Here is a 24,045-nt window from a genome sequence, read left to right on the forward strand (position 1 = left end):
TTTCAGTGATTTTCTTCTGAAAATAACATACACACTGAGGCATTCTTTTATATATGTATATATAACATATATACATATATGTAGATATAAATATATAGCTATTACGTCTATGTAATTCTGATCATGGAATTACCACTGCTTAAAAATAACATAAATTTCGTATAGTTTACTGAACATATTAAACTTCTTGTTGGTGATTTCATACAGATAAAAATTGCTAGTGAGGTGGTATAATTGTCAGCAGTAAAGAGGTAAAATAGAAGCAGTAGTGACTAAACCACCAAGCAATGTGAAAAGCAATATTCCACTTATAAGTGTTATGTTTATTCTATGTATTTGTGGAATGTAAATACAGAATTTTAGACATGAAGATAGAGAGGAGACATTAAGGGCATGTTCCTTTTCTGAATAAATACTGAAATTCAAAATTTTGCATTCAAGCCATCTTGCATGATTCTTCCAAAATCAAACAAAAAAACCACCTCAATTGTTGTCCTATGTAGCAGTTTAGCTGCCGTATATGTGATGTCACTCCTAAAGGCTCCAGTAGATGGCGCCACACATACGACCACCAAGCTGCCACTGACCCCTGTCGTCCGCAGCTGAAACATCACTGTTCTTTCAATGAATACTTTGAGTGCCTCCTACATGCCAGGCACTGTTCTAGGTTCTGAAGATTCAGCGAACAAAACTGGCAAGGTCCCTGCTCTCATGGAGCTTACATTCTAGAAGGTTTCATCCACACTAATCGTGGGGTCCAGAGGTAAAGCAATCTGATTTGAATGGCCCTGTGTTTAAGCAATTCCTGCTTTGATGTTAGACATCCAGCCTCCTTGTACGTTACAGGTGATTTCTCGCAGTACAGAGACAGAACAAGTAGAGAGCTGTTGTGTGTAGAACTTTGAGAAATGGTCCAAACCTACTGAATGTGGGGATCCGCGCTACTGTGTTGAAGGGAGACATTCCTATTGATTGCCACAGACAGAACTGCTCTAACAGGAATATGAATCCAGAATCCACAAATTGATATAAATGACTTTCCATGTCACCATCCTTCATAATGATAATTATGTCAGGATTACTTGTAGTTTTCAGCTGCTTATGCCTTTCGAAGTAACAAAGGATAAAAGAGCTTTGTAAAGTGTTAGCCCTGCTTCTTCCAGGTAGGATCAGATGCCTGGTCAGTGTCCTATGTACTTTCTACCTAAGCATTATATAAACAAAACTGCTGTATATTATCATAAATTCAACACGAAGAGGGGAACACAGCTAGATGAACAGCAGCAGCGTAATGCTTCTCAGAAGAACCTACTTCTTCTAGGTCTTTGTCACTGTTGTTTTCATTGTCATTGCCATCAGTAGCATCCTTTGAGCTCTCACTTCGTGCCAAGCACTGTTCTGAGCCTATTGTATTACTGCAGATAAGAATGTGAGTGGGTCGTTTTGGTAAATGTAGAGGAGGCTGATGGAATGTGGGGACCCAAACTGATAGTTTTTAAAGACCATTTGGAAATCAGGTTGGTAGAATTCAATAAATATGTTGGTAGTGGTTTTTCATAATAATGTACCTAAGAAGTAACATTTTAGAGCAATGAAACTCAACGTCATTTAAAAATTTCCTTTTCTCTGAAGAGAATCAATGTGGAACATTGATGTTTTAGTGTTCTAGAGGGAAATTGATGTATCGAAAATTTTTTATGGATGAGTCCTCCAAATCAAATATGTAATCCAGATACAGACAGAAGCAAAAATTCTGTTTGTCACAGTGAAGAGATCACAAAGTCATTTAAATGCCCTGTGCAATGTTTGCTAGGAAAAAAAATGCCCACAAACCATAAACACCTGTCACATTCATGCAAATATATGAAATTCTTTAAATCTTTGAATTTCAAAATGTATCAGGTAAGAATTTTGAAAAAAGTGACTTTTTAAACGTACCAAAAGTTATGTAGTGTTATTTTAACAAAAAAAAAAGACTGTATAATACTCAAACTATATTATCTAGTAGTTACTTTATCATTTCTTCTATCACTGTCTAGTTATATGCTTTATGAAATAAAGTTTTAAAATATTCACATACAGTTGATCATATAGGATTTCATTTGAGAAATGAACAATATCAACATGAATAGAATGTACCAATATTTCTGCATCTACAGTATATGACATGACTTAGACATTTACAGACAAAATATTCCAGTAGTTTCTATAATATTCTTGTTTAAAATTTATTTCCAGTGGCATGAAGGTACCTCCATTTCCAAGTACTGGATTACTTTTAGCAAACTATACGTACTTTATCTGAGGGTTAAAATAACGTGACAGTCTTACATAATAAACTATCCTCAAACACGTACAGAAGGGCTACATTAGCAATCATTGCCATAAACTTTGATGTAAAACATTACAAAATGTAAATTCCCTTAAAATTAAGTTAACATGTATGAAATGTTAGTAGTAGTTTTCCTTGAATAATGTAAAGAGGAGATGAACAAAATATTAAAGACAATCATAGTTTGGCTTCTGGAGAATGATATTTACCCTTACAGAGGCCCAATCATACTCAATCACACTATTTCAGCATTCTTGATTAACATGGCTTAAAACAACGTTGTTTCACTTACATTCAGAAAGATGAAGAGGGTCAAGCACCAGCGTGTAAGTGTGAACTTCGTTCTGGGTTTTTGAAGACGGTCTTCCAAGACCTAGAAAAATATAAAAGTAACAAAGACATGTCAATTAATACAGCTCTAATATTGACTGTGGCCCCCTTTGCTTGTATTTCTATTTGACTCGAAGAAGATCAATGTCCCAAGACACCCTAAATAAAATCCATGTAAGTACAGGAAGCCTGTGAGGTAAATGCGTGTTCCACTGCTTTTCCTCTCAGCCAGGAAAGACTGTGGTCTGGTTGTCATCTAAAGTTCTACCATTAAGACATTCTGGAGCCCCCTTTACATAACAGGACCTAAATAAATGATTCCGAAAAATCAAGAGCAACCTTGGTGGACTTCAATTAACACGTGGCATCAAAAGAACTGCTGGAAATTTCAGTGGAAACATCCACAAAGAAGTCACCTCAATGGACATGAACAAATAGAATCTGTGCTTTGTAAAGGACTAATAGCCATGCCTTCTAAGTGATCAAAAGCCAACTTTTACTTAAGTAGTCTTATTTAGAGCCTTCAGTATTTTTTCTCTTCTATAAATTCTTCAAGCTTCAAGTTGCTGTTAAGAATAAATTTATTCCATAGCAAGGCTCGCGTATGTCACCCAAGAGCTCACCAGTCCTACGTAAGAGTGCAATAGTCAGAAACAGGCTGCTTTGTCACAGTTTTTCATTACTGTGCAGATAATTTTACACAAGGAAAAATAAAGGGGTGAAAAACTTTTTTAAATATATACATTTCTTTTCATCAGGGGGATCTGTGTGAAAATTATTTCAACTAGGTGTGAGTGGTTATAATTGCGTCTAACACTATATTCATTGTACCACTTTTAGATTTTACATATTCTGCTAGGTTTGAGCTAGTATCTACACTGTGTGCCTGTTGGGCTGCACCTTGCAGGCCTTGAGACCGAAGAGAGGGTCTGGAGACAGCGGTGGAAACATCAGTGGTTTCTTGGAGAGGGGATCTTAAGCAAAAGGTCATGGAGCAATATTCCACTATTTACAGCAGATGGCAGGCAGGACATGGCAGCAATCTTTGCAATTCGGGGGAGAAGGAGGCTACCATTTATAAGGGGAATTGACATCAGGTTGGCTCAATTACCAGGGAAACCAGCAGCTGGGGTAGGGAGCAAGCACATAGGCGATTACTAATTAGGGTCTATAATCAAGAGGACTGGATAGTCATGTGAGAGAAGCAGAGCCTGGTCGAGCAGGGGATGTACAGAGAGCAAGGGAGCAGCCATCCTGAATGGCCTGACCATGCACTCCACCCCTACATGCCCTGAAAGACCCTTACAATCTTGGTCTGCTGCTCTTCCATGACGTCCCTGGGTTCAGGTATGTAGAGGTGTGCTGCAACCAAATACCACACATGCAATACAGACAACATCAGCTAAAGAGTATCAAGAGGCCAAGAGGTGGGCAAACTTTGGAGCCAGGCGCTTATCAGGTCAATTTTTCGTGAAAGTTCAGATGAGGATGACAACGTCCTCTCGTGACAGGGACCCAGTCATCAAACTCAGTTCACAGGGAGGCCACCGCTGTTGCCAGTCCACGAACAGATTCCCTCCACTTAGACTGAGGGAATGTAAGATGTTTAACACACACAACGTAGGGAAGATCATGACCCTTAAGCAAAATAACAAGCAGTAAGATCACTCTGAGATCACACCACCTCTGCCTGTGGTTTTTGTCCTGGCCTGCAGTCGCCACAGCCGGTGCTGAATACTGGAGAGGCGTTTAACAACAGACCACGTGTTAATATAATGGTGCTTCAGTTAATTCCCTTAGTAATTTTAGATGGGGCCGGCTGGAAGACAGGTGAAATCTATAAATCCCTTTCTAATCTAATTCCCCATGAGGCAGCAGACCCAAACCACCGGGGACTTGCCTGCCAGTCCCGGGGTCATTTATGATGTGTTCCCCTGGGGTAGATCCTGTTGTTAGGACAAAAGCAAGTTATTGTCCCGACCGACTGTTGGCAGTGGTCATTAGGTGGTCAACAGTTGAACCTGGGTTGTGTTAACTAGCTGCCTCTGGGTTAACATGGCGTCAGCACTGGGACGATTGCTCCCGGGACGTGTCCTCATGTTGGAAGAGTTTTCTGTTTCCGTTGTTAAGTTGTCCCTTCGTTCTTTCAATTAGCCCGGCAGCAGTGGGGCTGTAGGGCAGGTGGAAATGCCAGTGTATGGCATTTGTATTGGCCCATTCCTGAACTTCATGGCCAGGAAAGTGGTTTTTTTTGCGTTGCTCTATGGCTCCCGTAGGCCTCGTGTAATGGCTTCCACCTGTTGTAACGCGTTGTGGACTGCACACAGCTATTGTTCTGTCACACAATACCCTTGCTCTGCCCTTTTCCATAGCTGGGACCAGAAGCCTAAGCGTATTTTGCTGTTGCCACAGGCCCCAACCAAACCCTCTGGTGAACTGGCCACCTCCAACGGACAAGCCTGTCCCTGAGTTAACACCCCTAAAGCCTGTGTCTGTAGTTGTTTAGGGGTAGTGGGTCGGGGTACACTTGTCTTACCCAACCAGATAACATCCAAGTATTTGACAGATAATCCAAGTTCTTATACTTCGTCTGTATTCACTAGCCATCCCCGTGCAGTCAGGTGAGCCACAAACATGGAGCTGCTGCTTTTAAACCGGAAAGAGGCTCTGAGGTTAAAAGGACACCATCAGTATAATGGAAGAAAAAGACATCTCTCATGGTAGTCAGCTGCCACCGGGCCCCATGTGCTAGTGCATGGCCTCCTCGGGATCACCTCTGCAACTTTCCAGACCCTGTCCTTGTCTTCCGACATCTTGGTGCTCATGGGAGTTTTTTCGGCCTCCTGGTTGTCTCACCGGTTGTTGGGCTGCACTTTGCAGGCCTGCAAGCCTTTTAGTTGCTCAGTCTTGGGACCAAAGAGCTTGGAGACAGCAACAGAGACTCAGCAGTTTATCAGACAGGGACCTTTAGGCGAAAGGTCCTGGAGTGACACCCCACTGTATGCAGCAGGCAGGCAAGACGTGGCAGCAACCTTCGCCACTGGGTGGGGCATGGCAAAAGAGGCTACCGTTTACAGGGGAACTGACGTCATGTGGGCTCAGTGACCAGGGAAACCAGCAGCTGGGGCAGGGGGCAAGCACGTAGCCAGTTACTAATTAGGCCCTGTAATTAAGGGGATTGGATATTCACGTGAGAGAAGCAGGCACTGGTCGAGCAGGGGATGTACAGAGAGCCATCTTGAGGGGCCTGACCATACGGCGCCTACTATACTCATCCCCAAGAGTAAATTCTATTCAATTTACATATTAGCATGCCAGGAAATTGAGAATGTAAAGTATAATTTTCAAGTGTCATCTTATATGCTGGTCATTACACTTGTTTCTGATTTACTTCAAGCCCACTAGTAAGTTAAAAATACATACATACATGTATCAACAGCTGAGGCATTACAAGGGATGCAAATATAGGTGAGCTGGATGAGATGCGCTTTCATTACAAGAAACTGAGCATGGTGGGGAGGGGAGCAGGGAGCAGTGTGAATGATATAAGATGTGCTAAAATAACTATGATATAGACTGGATAAAAAATACAATAAAATGGTACAAATACAGAGCTTCATAAAAGATCATTTCTGACTGGGGGAACGAGAGAAGGATTTGTATTTTGACCTAAAATTTGAGAACTGAATAGGGTTTTTAAAAAACAAAGACCTATATAGGCAGAGAAAGCAGATAAAAACAAAATATGGAGAGAAAAATTTAGGCATAGCCAAGGAATAAGGAATACAATAGTTTAATTTAGCTGGAGCTTAGAGCTTCCCAGGAAGTGAAAATAAGCCTAGAAATGTAGGCTTTGCGTGTCTAGAAAATTTATTACCCAAACCACGTTTCGGCACTTTGTGTGCCTGCCACGCGTGTTCATCTATGTATGTACACAGGTGACAACCTAGCCTGATGTGAAACCTCTTTCAGAAAAGGATTATGTTTTCGCTATCTGTATATCTTTGGCACTGCACACAATCACTCGCACATGATTATTATTATTGATAATAATGGTGGTTTGTGGTCTGATGAATTCAAGGAAGCATGGAACTCTCTTGAATATTGTTTTCCCTTTCTGATTCCTGTATTCCCATGTCAGTGACTTGCACGATTATCCATGAACTGTCCAGATGGGAAACCAGGGATGGTCCTTGATTCCACCTACTTCCTTATACCTGACATCTAGTCTCCATGACTCCCATCCTATCAGCATCTGGTATCTTTTTAAAGGTGTTCACCCCTTTTCACTACCTTAGTGCAGAGCTTTATCTTTCCCATCAGGATCCTAGCAACAGCCTCAGGACCAGTTTCCCTACTTCAAGTCTCCATCCCTCCAACCCATTTCCTATACCAAAATGAGTGTAATTGTACCTTCCTTCAGTGATTCCCTGCAAACTTCAAGTAAATGCACAAAACGCTTGGCTAGGAATATAGCAATACAGGGCGCCCTTTAGCAACAAGCACCAGTATGATCATAGAGAGAAACAAAAGGAGAGAAATTAAAGTTGTCTCCTAGATTGCTAGCTTGGGTACAAGGACAGATAATGAAGGAATTCTGCAAGGGGAAGTAGGTGGAAGAGGGAGAGCTCTTCCCCTTAATTGGGAATACTATTGAGTATTGGATGAGACATTTCCTGGTGTGAAAGGTGGGGCTTTTGAAGTGTTCACATGCCTATGAAATGGGCGCAGCTTTTCTTAGCTAGATCCTGCCTTTTAAGAAGGAAATCATAGACATACAGTGAATTTCTAAGGGTCTGCTGAGTATGATAGTCCTACAGTTTCACCCCTGAGAGAAGCAGGATGTATGAAACATTATAGGTGTAAGAATTAAAAATCAGATCTGTTCTTCACATGAAAGTCCTGCTCATTAATTCCAAACGTGAGAGCTGAGCACAGTGAAAAGCCAGCTTCTCTATGAAGATGAATATGGGGTGATTAGGCAGTTAATTGGCTTGTTCTATCTGTGTCATGTAGGTGATGTCACTTGATATTTTATAACGTATCAGTTGCTCTGTTTGGCTCAGTATCATTACAATGAGGAGCAGTAGAAGCAGTGAGAGACTTGATACCCTCAAGGTGAATGCAGCTGCGTAATCATCTTGTCCTAGGAAAGGGGAGGTCCATGGTGTCCAAGCCCCACATACCGCTTTTACATTTGTACCATGAACAGCAAAGGTGAATGAAAATAGATCTGACACTGGATATTTAGAAATAACAGAGAGGTTTAGCCAAGAAACAAAGTCCTTTCCTTTTTTCCTATTAATTGAAGTGGTCTGTAATTTTAAATGATCTTGCATTATTTTCAACTCAACAAATTCCTCATGTTCAACTTTATAGTGGAACTGGGCTGTGCTGTACATATCTCAAGTCAGAAAATTTCAACTGTAATTGTCTGGGGTTAAAAAGTACCTTCTAGATATGCCTCTCTTTGAGAAAAGTATTTCATGGTGATTTGTGAAGACAGGAGGAAGGACATTTAAAGAGAGATAAGGCAAAAAAGAGTAGAACCAGAATGAGGACTGAAGTAATTCACCTTCTCTAAGATTCTTCAAAGAAAGAGAAAAAAGAATGAAGAGAGTTAACAAGAGTATCAGCTGTGGAAAACCCAAAATGAACTAACAGAGCCCTAAGCTTAGCTGAACATATGATTAAAGGATGGGTAGGTCAAAGGGTGGAATCTAGGAAAAGACGAATGTGGACTTTTCAATAGGTAGGCATTTTCTAATTCAAGTGCCCTTCAGGACAATAGTCTCGGCCTAAGCTTAGAAAGTTGAACCTGGACCCAGGTGGAAAAGAACAAAATCGGGCAAACAGCAGAGATAAAAATGCAACTTAGAAACTTTCAAATTGGAATGGGAACAGGTGAAACAGAGAACCTATGATTTGTCATCTGGTACACCTGGAAGATGACTCCAATTAAAACCAGAACAGAGCTTAACTTTGACATCAGATTATTTACTTGCTTCTTGATGTTTCTCCTATTTCTTCTCTACAACGAGGCCTTTGCTCAGTCTTGTAAACCTAGAACCTAGAAAAGAGTCTGGAACATAGTAAATGGGTCAGTAAATGTTGGCTGCTTTGTTTAAGGGATGAATTAGGGTCAGACTTTGGTAAGGGAGGGAGCATTATTCTTCACCCAAAAAGCCCTAATTATGGAACCAAGAGATTCTTATTTCTGTTTCTGCTTTTATTATTTCTTTAGTTTTGGGCAAAGAGCTTCACCTCTATGCCAGTTTCCTACAGATGGAAAGATTCCTTATCCATATCCTACTTGAATAAGAGAAGAATTCACTTCCATACGTAAAGCAAATTGATCCCCCTGGATATGTCTCAGTAGTTTAGCTACTTAGGGCAGTGGTTTCCCAGATGTCTTTTAACTACTTTAAAAAAAAAAAAACAAAAGACAAAAGCTCTTTGGAAGCCCACATATAAGCCAGATGGACATGGAGTCTAAACACCTGATTGGGGAGCCTGGTTTGGAGTACAGAAATAAAGTAACCTTGGACAGTGTTCAGTTACTGAGTGGGAAAACAGAACGTGCATTGCTCTGAATCCACAAATGAGCACCCATCAATCATTTTGTCTCTAGAAAATTGTATCCCTGTGTTGAAAGGGTGAGTTTGTCGGTGGAAGCCACTCCTCCAGTGAATAAATAGCGTCTAAATGAGTAATACAATGATGGGGATTAAATAGACTAACCTTCATTTAAGGAGAACAGATTTCCTTGGAAAGTAAAGTTACACTATTTTTATTTTGTGGAAAAAATACGAATTGTCCATGTCTGAAAATAATGTCTATTCTCATAGATCAGCATTTCTAAAAGTGTACTCCATAGAATAGCAGGAATCCCATGAGAAGCAGCATAAAATAAAGTTTCCATGGCCAAAGAAGTTTAGGAAACTAAGAATTTCCTATGTTCCTCTTAGAGATGTACCAGAGACATTAGCACTTTAAAGTATCTAATTTTCCTGTTCCAAAACCACTAGTTTGACTTTAATTCTTCATTCTCCCAACCTGTTTGACAATGAAAAACATTTTTTAATGATAACAATGATTAACCCATCTACAGAATATACTTTGAAAAATGCTCTTTTGGCTCAGTGGCAGTTTCTAACCTACCATAATCAATTAAGCCTGCAAGTCATGAGAAAGAGCTGCCCTTTTACTTAAAAATTTCCTTTTTTCTTCTCCATGGAGCAAAAGTGGAATTTCTGAGGTCTTAAATATTCTCCAGGCTTGGTACAAAGCCCAACCTATCTATAAAAGACATCTCAGAGGCAACTGCTCCTTTGGCGCATTATTTATCAAGAACCTCTCCTTTACTGCCCTGGCTATGAGGACGAGGAGTAGGATGAGGGGTACGGGCAGAGTAGAAAAGAGCAAGCAGGCATTGCTTATCTAAAAACAGCTGTGGGATTTCGTCACCCAAGGCCTAGAATCTGTTTCAAATTTGAAATCTGGCATTTCTTTTGAAGACAACTCTATTCAATATGGTTCTGTAGGTATAATCCAAGTGAGTAGGTAAGTGAATTTTGTGGAACCATGGGGTATGATGGTTTGCTGCCTTAGCAATGCCTTCTGTTTGGACAACTCCTTGATCATATAACCTATTAGAGAATCATTCTTCATTAGTACAGGAACTAATTTTCCAAGGCATAACGTGGTCATAAATCCAACATACGTGGCCACGTTAAGCAACATAGAGTGTATTCCTGCTCCTCATGATGAGTTTAAAATCCCATCTAGATCCAGGCTCCCCGTCTAGCTGGTAAAAACTGGCACTCTCTGAATAGGGAAGCTGTTTTCAGTAAATAGGTTGGCACACGATGTAAAAGGAAGAATCTAGATAAGTGAAGCAGAATAAAAATGATGCCATATTGAAAAAATTAAGAGTTTTTCTTTGACTCACATCAATGACCTAAGTCTCAGTAAACATTTATTGACTGAAACAGAGAGATCATCTCTAAGCAGTCAGCTACGCAACATTAATAAAGAGATCTTGGAGAAATGGTTCAGAATCATGTGCAGTTCAAAAGTGTGCCATTACGCAAATGGATATTATTAATGGATAATTAGATAAAATTTGGCCACTTTAAGCTAGTTTGAGGCACTGTAATCTCGTGGATGCTTTCTAGTGCTGGATCTCCAATAGCAGCCAAGAGAGGGAAAGGGGAAACAGAAACTGTTTGGTTTAAATAAACTTAATTAAAAATACATCATGAACGTATATGTGTTTTAATGCCACCTCAAGATAAAGTTTAATTTCAATATGTGAGAGGTTGGGAGAAAAACAATGCAGTCTAAAGGGTCAGTATGAACAAAGATAAGGATGCAGGAATCACTGAATATACTGAAGAAACTCTAAGTGGGCTGTTTCCGAAGTCCATGTTCTTAGTTATTACATATACACTGCTGTATGACAAGAAAGAACTAAACTCAGTTTTGGACAAAAGGAATTTGAGTTGTCAGCAGGGTCTTCTATTTGGAGAACCTAAAATGCACTGATTTTTACTAGTGTCTTCATATGTTCTTTATAAGCACCTCTGTTGAGATCAGCGATGACAGATATGGGAAGAAGAGTCAGCACCGTGTCATGGAAAAACAAAATACTGGGCTAAGGAATAAGGGATCTATATTCCAATCCTAGAACCACCTCAGACTCACTACATGACACTTAAGCACATTACTGCACCTTTCTGGACATCAATATAAAATTAGACAGTTGGACCACAATTAAAGAATTTTTCTCACTCTGATACTGGCTCTAAGTTGAGTTGCAATAAAATAAAAAAAACATTTTTTGCAGACATAGATAGCATAACAATTAGATAAATATTGGGTCTGTTTGAAACTCCAACAGAAAATTAATGTAAACAGCATTTTTCACATTGTGTTCTCCAAAATATGATCCCTGTGACCACTTATTTAATAACTCATAAATAAAAGGAAAGAATAGTTCACCAGGGAAAGGTGTGAGACGTGAAATACCACGTACTCTTTTGTGGATAAGTTTTACGTTTATGTTAGGATATTTATGTTAGGATATTAAAGGTTCTGAGAAGTCCTGCAACAATGGATTCTTTAACTAAATTCATTTAAATTAGCTGTTGCTATTAACTATATCTACTGATAATAATGTGCAATCAACACTCAAGAAATGAACAGGTAAGCTTGGCTAATAGTTGGCTTTTGATTTCAGTGAATGAAAGGTGTGTTGCTTTCTCTTTATTTGCAGAAAAGACTGTAGTTACAGGCAAGTGTTGCAGATTTAGCATTCCTCTATTATAATGGAATAGAAATTGCAGGACTTTGCCACAACTTGTCTGGATTATTGCAAATCAGATGAATAGATGATCGAGTTGGTGCTTTGCTTTCAAAGTCCACTTTCACAAATAACTCTTCAGTCAAACTAAAATATTTAGGTAGAATTCAATGTCATACACACATCAAACTATTCTATAAATACCAACAAAAGTTTAAAATTGTAGGTTTATGATTTTAGTCCTTATATACGTATTATTGTGCCCTTACACACTATCCTCTTTTAGAAAAAGATATGTCTTATTTGATTAGATGATGGAACTGGAAGGGATTCTAAAGTTCAAATTTTCCAAACTTTTCACTGAAAACCTACTGAAATGATTTCCCTTAAACTGCTTAGGAAGTTAGTGAAAGAGCTCTGGTTAAACCTAAATCATAGATTCCCAAATTAGTGTACACTCTAACTTACTACCCTGCCCCACATCAAAGGTTTTCCCTAGTTGGATTCAACCTTCTGCTAGTGAAGTCTCTAAGGCTTGGTCTAGTTGGGATAGAACTAACTCATGACCACAGTTCATTCTCTTGCCTCATTCAATTTCTCTTAATTACCTTCAGGAATTCTGTTTGGTTCTGATCTCAAGGATATGTTAGGGTAGAAGGTGCTTAGCCCAGAACAAAATGGGTTAAATAAAGAAATGACCCGTGGTGTTAGTCACAATATTTAACAGTTGTTGCTACTTAAATGTCCACCAGTCAGAACCACGGGCGCTGTTATACCGGATGCTCACCAGCTGTAAACCACCCCTGGCATTCTCCACTTTCCTCCTCTCTTCCATAACCTTGCTATTCATTGTGCATGTACTTCTACTTTTGTGTTTATAGAAATGGAGGAGGGGTGGAACAAGGCAGAAAGCACTGCCTTTTTTTTTTATTTAAAAACATTTTTTAAATTTTAATTTCTCTGATTTTAGTGATTAAGAATATTTTTCTTTATTTATTTCAAAATTTAAATAAAATTTATACAATCTTAAAAGTTACTTTCCATTTATAGTTATTACAAAATATCTGCTCTATTTCTCATGTTGTGCAAATGAGCACTTCTTGTATGTATAAATTCACTCATTAAATATTACTGAATCAGATGCATTTCTTGCTCTTATGCACTGCTATGTACTACAGAGAATGCCTGGATGGGAGCCGCCCTTATGGACTCACATTGCTGAGATTCCACACAAAGATATTTCACCTAGAACCTTACGAGGGACCAGCTTGCCCCTGCATTTCCAATTCCAGTAGCATATATTCACTAATAGAGAAAAGTGCCATCAAATGTAATTTAATCATTACAAAGCTTTCCTTTTCCTATTAAATTATTTAAGGATCCGTTTCCCTGAAATTTGAGCACCTTGGAAATTATCTTTTTTGCATGACTGTTGAAGCAGTTCAAAAGGTTCTGTAAAATTAGTTGGATTCCCTTGAAAAAGCAGGGAGATTAGCAGGATTAACGACATCAGGGATGGCCAGCCAAGCTGGATCCCTAAATGTCAGCCATGAGGATGTAAGTAGTTTCCATCATAGCAGTTGTTTCCCACCATGACCCCAACATCTCATGTTCAAAGTTCTGATCTAAAGGGCATTTATATAAATTGATGGTATCCAAGTCAATTTCAATGTGGCAATCGAATATTTCAGGTGAAGAGAACATTTTGTAACCTACTGTATTAAAGACAGCTTGGTCTTTCTGAAGAACTTGTTTATGACTCGCTTTGCCAGTTCACTTTTGAAGAATTAAGTATATAAAGAAGTTATAGTACATGAAACAAGACTTATCCAATCATAAACTTAATTAGGAACATCAAGGAAGTAATCTTAATGAATGCGATTTGGTTTGGGAATGTAGGTTCTGGGTTTTATTCAGTCTTGCTAATAGGAATGTTCCCTGTGTGTAGCTTTGGAGCACAGGACAAGAAAGCTGTAGAGAGGAGGAGGAAAAGTTATACTCATCTCACCTTAATTGTTTGGCCCGGCTTTCAATCTGCCTTCCAGTGACTGGAAGTATAATTAAAAAAATGTTTGACAATAATCCCCCAAAAGTAATACTCCATAAATTAAAAGAAGGCACTTAAATCAAGGGGAGTGCCATTTCAGCGAGGACCATTCTCTATAATTAAAGCTCCATTCATGATACCAATAGCAAGTTGCAATAAAAAAAAATGAGTAAGTACTAAATTTGCAATACATTTAAGACAGAACGTCTGATGGTCTTTCTAATTACCTCTCTTAAGAGTGCCCTGATGGTGATTAGGTGTTAAAAAATATATTTCACAAATGTAATTACTAAACTATAAAGGGAAATGAATCTCTATGGCCAATAAAACAATAGTCATAATATACTGATAAAAACAGCTCCCAAAGAAACCAAACAAAGGCAGAACATGTTTAGTGATGTTATAGAAAATGGCCCAAGTTTTCCATTTTACTTCTAACCATCGTTTTGCTTTTTTTGGAAATTCCCACCAGCAGGAGAGAAAAAACAAATTCTTACATTTCACGTTTGCCTTTACTAATATACACTATCACTGTAACATTATTTAAGTGTACCTCAGAGTAGTTACATTTTGCAACATCCATGTTTTAAATAAAGGCAGCTCCTGACTGCAAAATAATAGACTATACGGTAGTTAAAATATTTAACTTCAGCAATATCTGGTACTCAAAGAAGGCCAGAAAGAATTCTTTAATCACATATTACTTCCTCTGTTCAGCATTTTTTTTTCTCTCTCCCATTGTATGTAAAACCTCTGATCTGCCATCTTGGACAGACACTCAAATAGTACCTGTAAAAAAAAGATAGGCCTCTATGTCTACCATACTCTTTACATTTTAAGACCTAAGAGAGATAAAGGCTTGAACTGTTCAATGACTAGCCTTGTGATATATCTTTGATAAAAAATGCCAAATTGGCAGCTCTATGTAAATTACACCCTTGTTATATCTTGAAATGGTATTTTTTTTTATCATGGCACTTCTCAGGAAGAGACAAGTGTTATATAAATTATCCAAAAATAATTAAATAAACACAAAACTCTCAACAACAACAACAAAACTACAGTAAAATTTGAGCGAAGAACTTGAATAGAATGTCTCCAAAGAAGATATACAAATGGCCAGTAAGCACTTGAAAAAGATGCTCAACATCACTAATCATAAGGTAAATATAAATAAAAACCACGAGATACCACTGCAGTGGGAAGGCGTGGGGCCAGTAACCACTCCCTGCCCCCTGGTTGCTCTTTAATGGGTATGATTTTCAGATTTGCAAGATGAAAAAAGTTCTGGAGGTAGATGGTGGTGATTGCAGAACAATGTGGATGTACTTAAGGCCTGAATTATATACTTAAAAATGGTTAAGATGGTGAATTTTACGTTACGTGTATTTTACCACAATTAAAAATAAAAATAATAAAGAGAAAGACACCAGAAAAAAAGCTCTAAGTGATTTGCATCATTCAGAGCTCATCACTGACACAGTGGATAAAAAAGCTGACTGGGATGGGACTGAGGAGGAATGACGTGCGTGGGAGTCTGGAGATACGGATTCAAGTCCCAGGCCTGCTAGTAGCTACTTGTGGGAAATTTGGCAAGAGGTGGACTACAAGTGTGGAAAACAAGAGACTACTACAAGCTCCCTAACTTCCAGTAACGCTACAGTTCTATGAAGTTGGAGGATGGTGACTAGAGAATGGAGTCTTAGGCACTATAACACTCATTATTCCAGGATGAAAGGAGGAAATTGAAGGGATTTTTGTGTGGGAGAAATCTGCTGACGGACTGCTCCTGTGTTCTAACCAGCAGTCAGGCTCTCAGGATCCACAGGATACATTTCATACCCTTCTGTCTCCCCTCTGAATGGCAGTGTGCCAAACAGCAAAAGCTCCATTAATGATACTGTTTAGAGAGGGGAAGATCCCTTATTTCTTTGGAGAATTTTCTTGGAAAGAAGTCATGAAGAGCATGCATTCCTAGATAGCTCCAGAATGTGGCCCAGAAACAGAAGACATTGCATCAGGGCTATTAGCTATTTTAATAGCTCTTCTCTTTTCCTTGTGGACATTGTCTGCGTGATTCCTTGTGAAAGAGCAGTAAGAACAAGCTGCCTTGAGCTACCAGCAAAAACATAGTGCTGTGTCATTAACATGCTTCACTAGGGTGATATTGTCTAGGTAATAAGCATATCCACGGTGACTACTGAAATCATCATAAAAAGGGGAAAAGAAAAAGCATGAAACAAAATTGAATCGTAAACTGAGACAAATAAACACATAATAAGATTTTCATTGGAAGAAGTTAAATGGCCAGAGGTCACGAATGAACTACTAACAATTATTACAGATATATTACCTGTGTGGGAACTAAATAAGGGTGAAATGTATACCATTATGGGATAGATGTTAGATTTTGGTCACAACTAAAGATTTCTATATTAAATATTTGTTTGATCTCTTACTCAGGGTTGTATAGGATCTGGAGGGGTTCAGCTTTCTAGCATGCTTTCCTAAGCAAGAACTTCTCCTCCAGAAAGTGGCTAATGATCAGAAGACAATAAAGTCCCAAAGAGTCAAATTAGGGTCAGTTCAGTGAAAATGAAAAGTAAGCACCGTTAGTGTAATTAGAAGGCAGCAGAAGCTCCCTTGCTGAGCACACGCACAGTAAACATACCAATGAGGTGAGGCGGTGGTAAAAAGGGGATGTATGAAGCTGTTATGTCAGTTAACACCTGACTGAGAAAACATTAGCGTAACAGCCGCATTTCAAAAGGGCAGCCAGCTGGCAGGGCAATGAAAATCAGCGAGGGTAGTGAGCCAGGACTGAAAGGGGCAGAGGCAACCGTCCGTCAGGTAAGGCAGGCCCATACGCGCTCGTAATGTTGGGGTTCTTGAGACAGACTGGAAGTTGAATCGGGTCCCAAGGAAAGAAAGAATTACTGAGAAAGAAAGCACAAGAAACCACCCCAACATCGTTTGTGCAGGACTGGAATCAGGCTGATGAAGTTTGCATTCCCTTATGCAATTGTTCACATGGACACGATGAAGACAGCTACCTCGTCTCTGTTTTTATCTATAAGAATCAATGCTCCAAATTTCACAAAACCTTGAATCTCTGATTCACTTAAGAGTTCCCGGATTAAATCTACTATATGTCATTGGATCCCTCAAAGAATCTCATAGAAGCAGAGATGCTAAGTACAATGAAAACCCTTATTGCCACTTGGTATATACCCAAAGAAAGTTATTTAGTCAACAGAAGAGAGGGAAATGAGTTAAAGCAAAATATATTTTCCAGTTGGATATACTACACTCTCAGAAGTGTGGCTTTCAGAAGGCATGTGGACTCCCAATGGAGGGTGGGCTTTTCAACATACTCTAATTAAAGCATAAATGCAATTGTTTTTAATGCAATTCAACTGAGTTTAAACCTTAATTTTGCTTCTACTGACACTGTATTCTAACGTAACAGTAAACAAAATGAAAGTCATGACTGTAAATAGTAGTTGAGTGGTCTAGTGAGTAAGGACATTGAAATATTTTTCATTAACCCTGTTTAAAATGAAAGTCCAGGTCTTAGGGCACCACAGGTAGAGTACTGCTTTTGTGAAGACCTTTTTGTATGACAATAGTTGTGTGCCTAGGGTGGTGCTTAACGCCTTACTCTCATCACGTAAATTAATTCTCTCAAAACAATCCTGAGAGTGAAGGCTTGCAGGTGAGAAAGTGGCAGAGCCACTTTCAATATAAGATCTTGAAGATCTTGTAGTCCGTGTACTTAGTGGCTATGCAGTAATGTCGCCCTGATTTTAATTTTTGTAGAGCTGGCTTAAAAATTAGGGATTTGGATTCCTTTTTCCTACTCCCTTGTTCAAAATTAAATAAACTAGGTACTCAGTACAGAAAAAACTAAGACTTTCCTACTTCTCACAACTCACAAAATGATTAACAAACCTGTGCACTCAGCAATCAGGAATATTTTGGGAAATAATTTCAAATAGACTGTACTTATACCAAAATCGGTGCCAGAAGAGACTGAATCGATTAATGAAGTGAAAATTTCAGGCAAAAAGGAATTAGATACTGTGTAGATATGTGGTTCTCACACTTATGGTTTATAGGTAACTGGAGTGGCAAAGGAATTCAAGACTCACTTGTCCTATCCATTTATGCCTTCTACTGCATGTGTGTGTACACAAATGTATACTCAATACAAACATATTCGTTTCTGGAGTCAACAGAAAAAATATGTTATTAGTTCATACTAAGAATAAAACTGTGGATAGTGATTATAGACAGATCATAAACACTGATGCTACAAGAAAAATTCTCATGAACCATCTAAAAGCCTTGTGACCTTCATTTGTAGGCTAATAACACTAGATATTTTTCCAAAAAGGTCTTTAGGTTTTAGGTACATCATAATTATGGAGCACCGCACTCTGAAAAATAGGTGATAAGGCACATATAACATGATTCAAGACTTTCATTTTTATAGGATATAATATATAATTATCATGATTAGGAAATGTATAAATCTTTCAACATTGCTTTTGTAGTGCTACAGCATTGAGAAAAATTTTATACATGTGTTTCTTTAGGAACATATTATAGAATTCAAGTTAGTTTTATTTTTTTTTTTTTTTTTTTTTTTTTTTTCAAGTTAGTTTTAAAGGACTCTTCAGTTGGGGTTTGACTTAAGGGTTATTCAATTAATGATACTTGAATCAAGGACTCTGTTCCAGCTACATTTTTAATTCAAGGACTGTGTTTAAAATTCTAAAACTATGTAGAAAATAATTCGCAAGTAAATTGATAGAACTTTCAAAATTGGAAGAACAAGGACTTTACCTACATGTTTAGTGGTTAGAAAGGATTAGTTAATAAGGATGTCCTTCCTTTGGGACCTATACAACAAATTAACATTGACATTAAATAGAAAGGCTTAGAGAGATTTTTTCATCTTACCTTTTAATGCTGTGTTTATGCATTCATTGAAGTTATTACATGCAATATGATAGGTGGTTCCTAAACAAGACAATAACAGTGGCTCCCTGTGTCAGTAACAGAATTGGTAGTTGCAAGCTGAAGCAGTATAAATCTACTAAATTATGTTGATATTTGCTCAACTGACAAAAACAAAATATTTTTCAAAACAAGATGTCAATGTATTAAGCTTTAAAAATAAAAAATAAAGCTAAGATTTTCCATCATGAAATCAAATTAGTTAAATGATTTAAAATGTTTTAACCACTCTGGTTATTCTGTTAATCACAACAGAAAATAACATCCTATTAGGGTTTAAAGTTTGTCAATGATTCTTGTCTCTTAACATTCAGGTATATATTCTTTAATATTCTAAAATAATGAGAGATTTTCTAATATGACTTTATATAATAAATCTCCAGATATAATTTTTTTCTGATTTCTTGAGGGTCCATAGGATCGGACTAAAGTTCCTTCCAGTTTTCAAACACTGTGGAAAATAATAAAGAAAGAATTATTGTTCATTTTTTCAAGGATCTTTCTGCTGTCATTCATGTAGCATTAGTAAGCATGAAGATGTAGTATAAACTCAGAATATTGTGTGGAGGGGATATATGTAGATAGTGTGTGTGTATCTGCATATGTGTTTGAGATATGTTGTTAAAGCATGATTGGCTTTAGGCTTTTCAGGGATGTATTCTTGATGGAGTTGTGTTGTCTTGCCCCTTCACATAAAAAAGTGATGGACATGGTTTTCAAGTTGTACCAGGTACCCATAAATAAGCTCTGACTTGTGACAGATGGTATTCTCCCAAATAGCAGCTCCAATATAAATCTCATCTGACATCATCTTGTGATGTGATGTGGACAGTCCTCCTTCAAGAAGTGGTGTCTATATTCACTCCTCTTCAATTTGGGGATACCTTAGTAATTGACTTGACCTTCAGAGGGTGGCAGAAATGATTCTTCATGACTTCACAGGCTCAGCTATAAAAGGCTATTGATTTCTCCTTGGTTCTCTCTTTTCCTTGAGACACTTGCCCTTGGAACTCAGCCACCAGATTGTAAGAAAGCTGAGGCTATAACACATAGAAGGGCCAAGCATGGGTGTTCTGATTAACAGTCCAAGCATCGACTACCATGCATGTGATGAAAGAGCCTTTACATGATTCTAGTCCCCTGCCTGTAAATCTCCAGGCTGAAGCTCCAGACATCAGGGAACAAAGTCAAATCGTTTCCCCTGTGCTCTAAATTCCTGACTCAGAAACAGCCAGAGATAATAAATGATGATTATTGTTTTAAGCTACTAAATGTTGGGGTAATATTTTATGCAACAATAGGTAACTGTAATAAAATATGGCTTAAGGGCTCAGGAAAAAGGTTAAGGAAGAGTATTTGGGTCTAGTTTCAGCTCTGCCACTAATTAGATGTGTCAATCTAATGTAACTAGTCATGAATAAGATAAAATATCCTCTGTATCTCAGTTTTATCCATCTTCTAATTGGGAAAATTGGACTAGGTCCCTTCCAGCTCTGGGATCCATGATTCTGTGATGGCCCATTCTACACAAGGATATATCATGAGGTATACCCAATAGATAGTTGTTGAATGAATGAACAAAAAATTTAAAAATAAAATAATATAATAGCCACTAACTACATACTTTGGAGCATTAGTTCTAACAGACTGAATGGGATGGAAATGGTGTACTGATTATCCTAATTGACTCATTTTACACTATCCTCAAACAGAATGAATTGCTATATGGAAGATAAATGTTTTTTCTTGTAGTTTTCATGCGGAAAAAAAAGAGCAGTTGTCACCACTCACCACATCCACTGTACAGATATGAAAACAGGATAGACAGTATTAAAAGTCACACAGGTGACATGCAGTAGCAAGTGCAAGCGGGGGACAGGAGAGGTATTCAGTATTGTTTCAGGACTGGAAACACTAGGCTGTCTCAGGTGTGGACGCATGTTAGAATCACCCAGGGAGCTTTAAAAACACACTGGTTTCCTCGCCTCTCATTCAAGATTCTGATTCACCGGGTATGGGTAAGGAAACACCCCTTTACGTTCCTGAGGAGAGGTATGGTTAGAAATTATCTTTAGCTCTTCATTTTACGCTTGCCTTTCCCTTTCCCTGAGATCTCTACCTGAAGAGAAACAGAGAAGAGAGAAAAGGGGGGCTTCTTAGAGAAGGCAAAATTCTTTCCCCCAAATCTCTTAAATTGTCCCCAACAATATTAGTTTTTAGACAGGAAATGATGAAGTCTTTTCTTGTACATCACTGAAAATCTAATTTGGGGAGTCATTCTCTCAAGAGTTGCTGGCAATGCTTAGACTCCAGTTATTTGAAATGTGATACTGTTATCTGGGAAAGAGAAGATCCCTAACAGGGTATTTAAGAACTAACAGGCTTCCTAACATTAACTAATATAGATAAACAGATGCCGTAGGTCCTTTTGGACCTTTTAATACATACGACAAAAACAAAACAAAATGAAAAGACTTTCAAGACAACTCAGCAAAAAATTCCAATTTAGAATCAATCAAACTTTTGAGGTCAACTGCTTTCAAAGCAGAAAATAGTTTTATTTGCCTTCTAAAGACTTTGTCCAAAGTAACATTCGGAATACTTATATTTGGAGATTAACTTTCTGACAAATACAGAAGTCTCCAGTTTATTTCCTCAATGGAAATCATTTCATCAAGTGAATCTTATTTCGAGAACAATGTTGCATTTATAGACTATGTCCCTAAGGACTTAGCATCAAGTAAATTATATATATGACATCAGTATATCATGAAAGTAAATACAGAATTGAAAAATCTCTATGGTAAAATTAGTAATATTTAATTCTAATTCCAAAATGTGGATATTTACAGGCTGAATACATAAAAATACTTTCCCCACATCATTAGTTTGGCCTAAAGTTTCCCTACAATCCTATTAGTTAGGCATTAATTTTATATACTTTCTAATTTTTTAATATAGAAGGGATTTTTCAGAGATGATTTGAAATGACCTATATCTTAAAAATATCTTTTCTAAAGACGTTTGAAACTTTTTTTTCTCCCTATCAATTTCCCTGTCATGAGCAAAGGCATTCATTTATATTATTTCACTGATCAGGTGGAACTCAGACTAGTGAGTACTCTATAATTATTTACATTGATGACATAAAAATTATCTTCCCCTAAAACTATATTTTGAAGTCAGAGTAGGTCAGCATTTCTCTGTTCCACATTTCACAGGTTCTGAGGAACGCGAGGAGCTAAAGACCTGTCCGATAGCCATGGGGGGGAGGTCCCAGTAAATATTAAGGTGGGGTTCATCTTTCACTGCCAGAAAGCATCCAGGCCTCTCTGGGACAGCTCTACGAAGACTCCACCTCTCCTAGTGGGCCAGGGAGGCATCCATCATGGAGTAAGCAAGGCTTTCCCAAGGGGGCTTTAATCAGTCTTTTGAGAAAACCTGGGAACAACACTGTGGTTTGCACGTATTGCATCAACTCCTTTATCTCTAAGCCTGGACCAGGAGAACAGGGGAGCCTCCAGAGTGCTGATTGGGGGAGTGAAAGGATTCTATTGGAGAATGGGTTGGGGAAGAGCAATCCTAGAGGCAGGGACAGTCAGGGAGCTGGGCCTGGGGAATTGGGGAAGACTTCATGAAGATGATCTTGAGCTGAGAATAGAAAGATAAGTGTGAAAATACACAAGGTAAAAAAATATACCCACATATTGCTCAGGGACACAAAACATGTAATTAAGTCATGGTGGTAATAACTAGAAATTTTAGGATAGCAAATAATAGTTGCCTCTCAGTGGGAAGGGAATAGAGTGAGACTGGGGAAGAATTCATAGCGTGCTGCTAACAACTGTCTTACACTCAAAATTGTTGGAGACCTGGTATGCAGGCATCACGCTATTTACTTTCACAACAACTCAATGTGGTACGTGGTATCTTCATTTTATTGAGGAAGAAGCTGCATCCCAGAGAGATTAAGAGACTGATTCAAAGTCTTCCATTTAGTGAGAGGTAGAATTGAAATTCAGACCCAAGTTTTTCTAAATCTATAGTCTGTATTTTCATTTTCTCAGTACGTCATGGTGATTTTCTCACTTTAGGAAAGCATTTCTTTTGTTTGATGGTACCATAATTGGTAATAAAATTAATTCAGAATCTTAAAAGCATACATAAGACTTTCATAAAATTTACATGGAATTGACAACCATTTGGTGAGTATAAACACGGGGTGGACCCTCTTGCTTAATTAAATCCAGCTGGAGATCCTAAAATATTTACGATAATTATATTTTATGATAGTGTGAATTATAATGACACAAATAATCTGAGAAGTCTAATTAAAAAGCAAGTACCATGTGATTCCACAGGACATTTCTATTCTTGATAGCACTTGAAACATTTTTTCCTCAATAAATGGCAACACTGACATAATTTATGATAACCAGTTTCCTTCCAACATGTGATTACTGTACACGGGAACTGGCATCTAAATATTACAAGGCAATAGAGCCTGCTATGTAACAAAACAAAATATTTAAGGCAAATCAAAGGCCCCTTGAAGGCCAGGAGTGACCATTAATACTATCCAAATACATGTCCATTCTCAGATCCAGACACAGAGCTGCGGCAGGAGGCTGCTGCTCTTCCAGAAAGCTCCTTGCTCTCTGGAAAGCCCAGCCATGTGGTCTTTACAGGTGTGTGAATCCTGACTCCTCCTCCTCTCATTATGCTCCTAGGATGTCCTTAAAGTAATACTGGCTTTAAAGGAAACTGGGATACAGGTAATCTCAAAGGACAATTAGAAGTCTCAAATGCTCTGTAAAACTATTGTAAAAATTTATTTTCAAGGAAGATCAAGCTAATCATTCATGTTAATAAATGTTAAAATGAAAAAAAAATCTAACATCCACTGCTCAGAGTAAAAGTACATGCACATATTTTTATTTGCTAGGTCACTCTATCAAATACTGCGATACAGAACCACTGGTTTCTCACAGGACAGCTGGTTTAAAAAGA

At 38.1% G+C, this 24,045-nt stretch overlaps 1 protein-coding gene across 1 annotated transcript in view; it reads right to left on the reverse strand.

Annotated features, from left to right (window-relative positions):
* Positions 1-24,045, reverse strand: part of CALCR (calcitonin receptor) — a 128,822-nt gene that overhangs the window by 47,259 nt on the left and 57,518 nt on the right. The window contains exon 2 of the mRNA XM_057731804.1: positions 2,625-2,705. Within this exon, the coding sequence (XP_057587787.1) occupies positions 2,625-2,705 (81 nt within the window). The remainder of the gene's footprint in view (positions 1-2,624; positions 2,706-24,045) is intronic.

This window comes from Hippopotamus amphibius, chromosome 4 (assembly GCF_030028045.1).
Source record: "Hippopotamus amphibius kiboko isolate mHipAmp2 chromosome 4, mHipAmp2.hap2, whole genome shotgun sequence".
Taxonomy (NCBI): Eukaryota; Metazoa; Chordata; class Mammalia; order Artiodactyla; family Hippopotamidae; genus Hippopotamus; species Hippopotamus amphibius.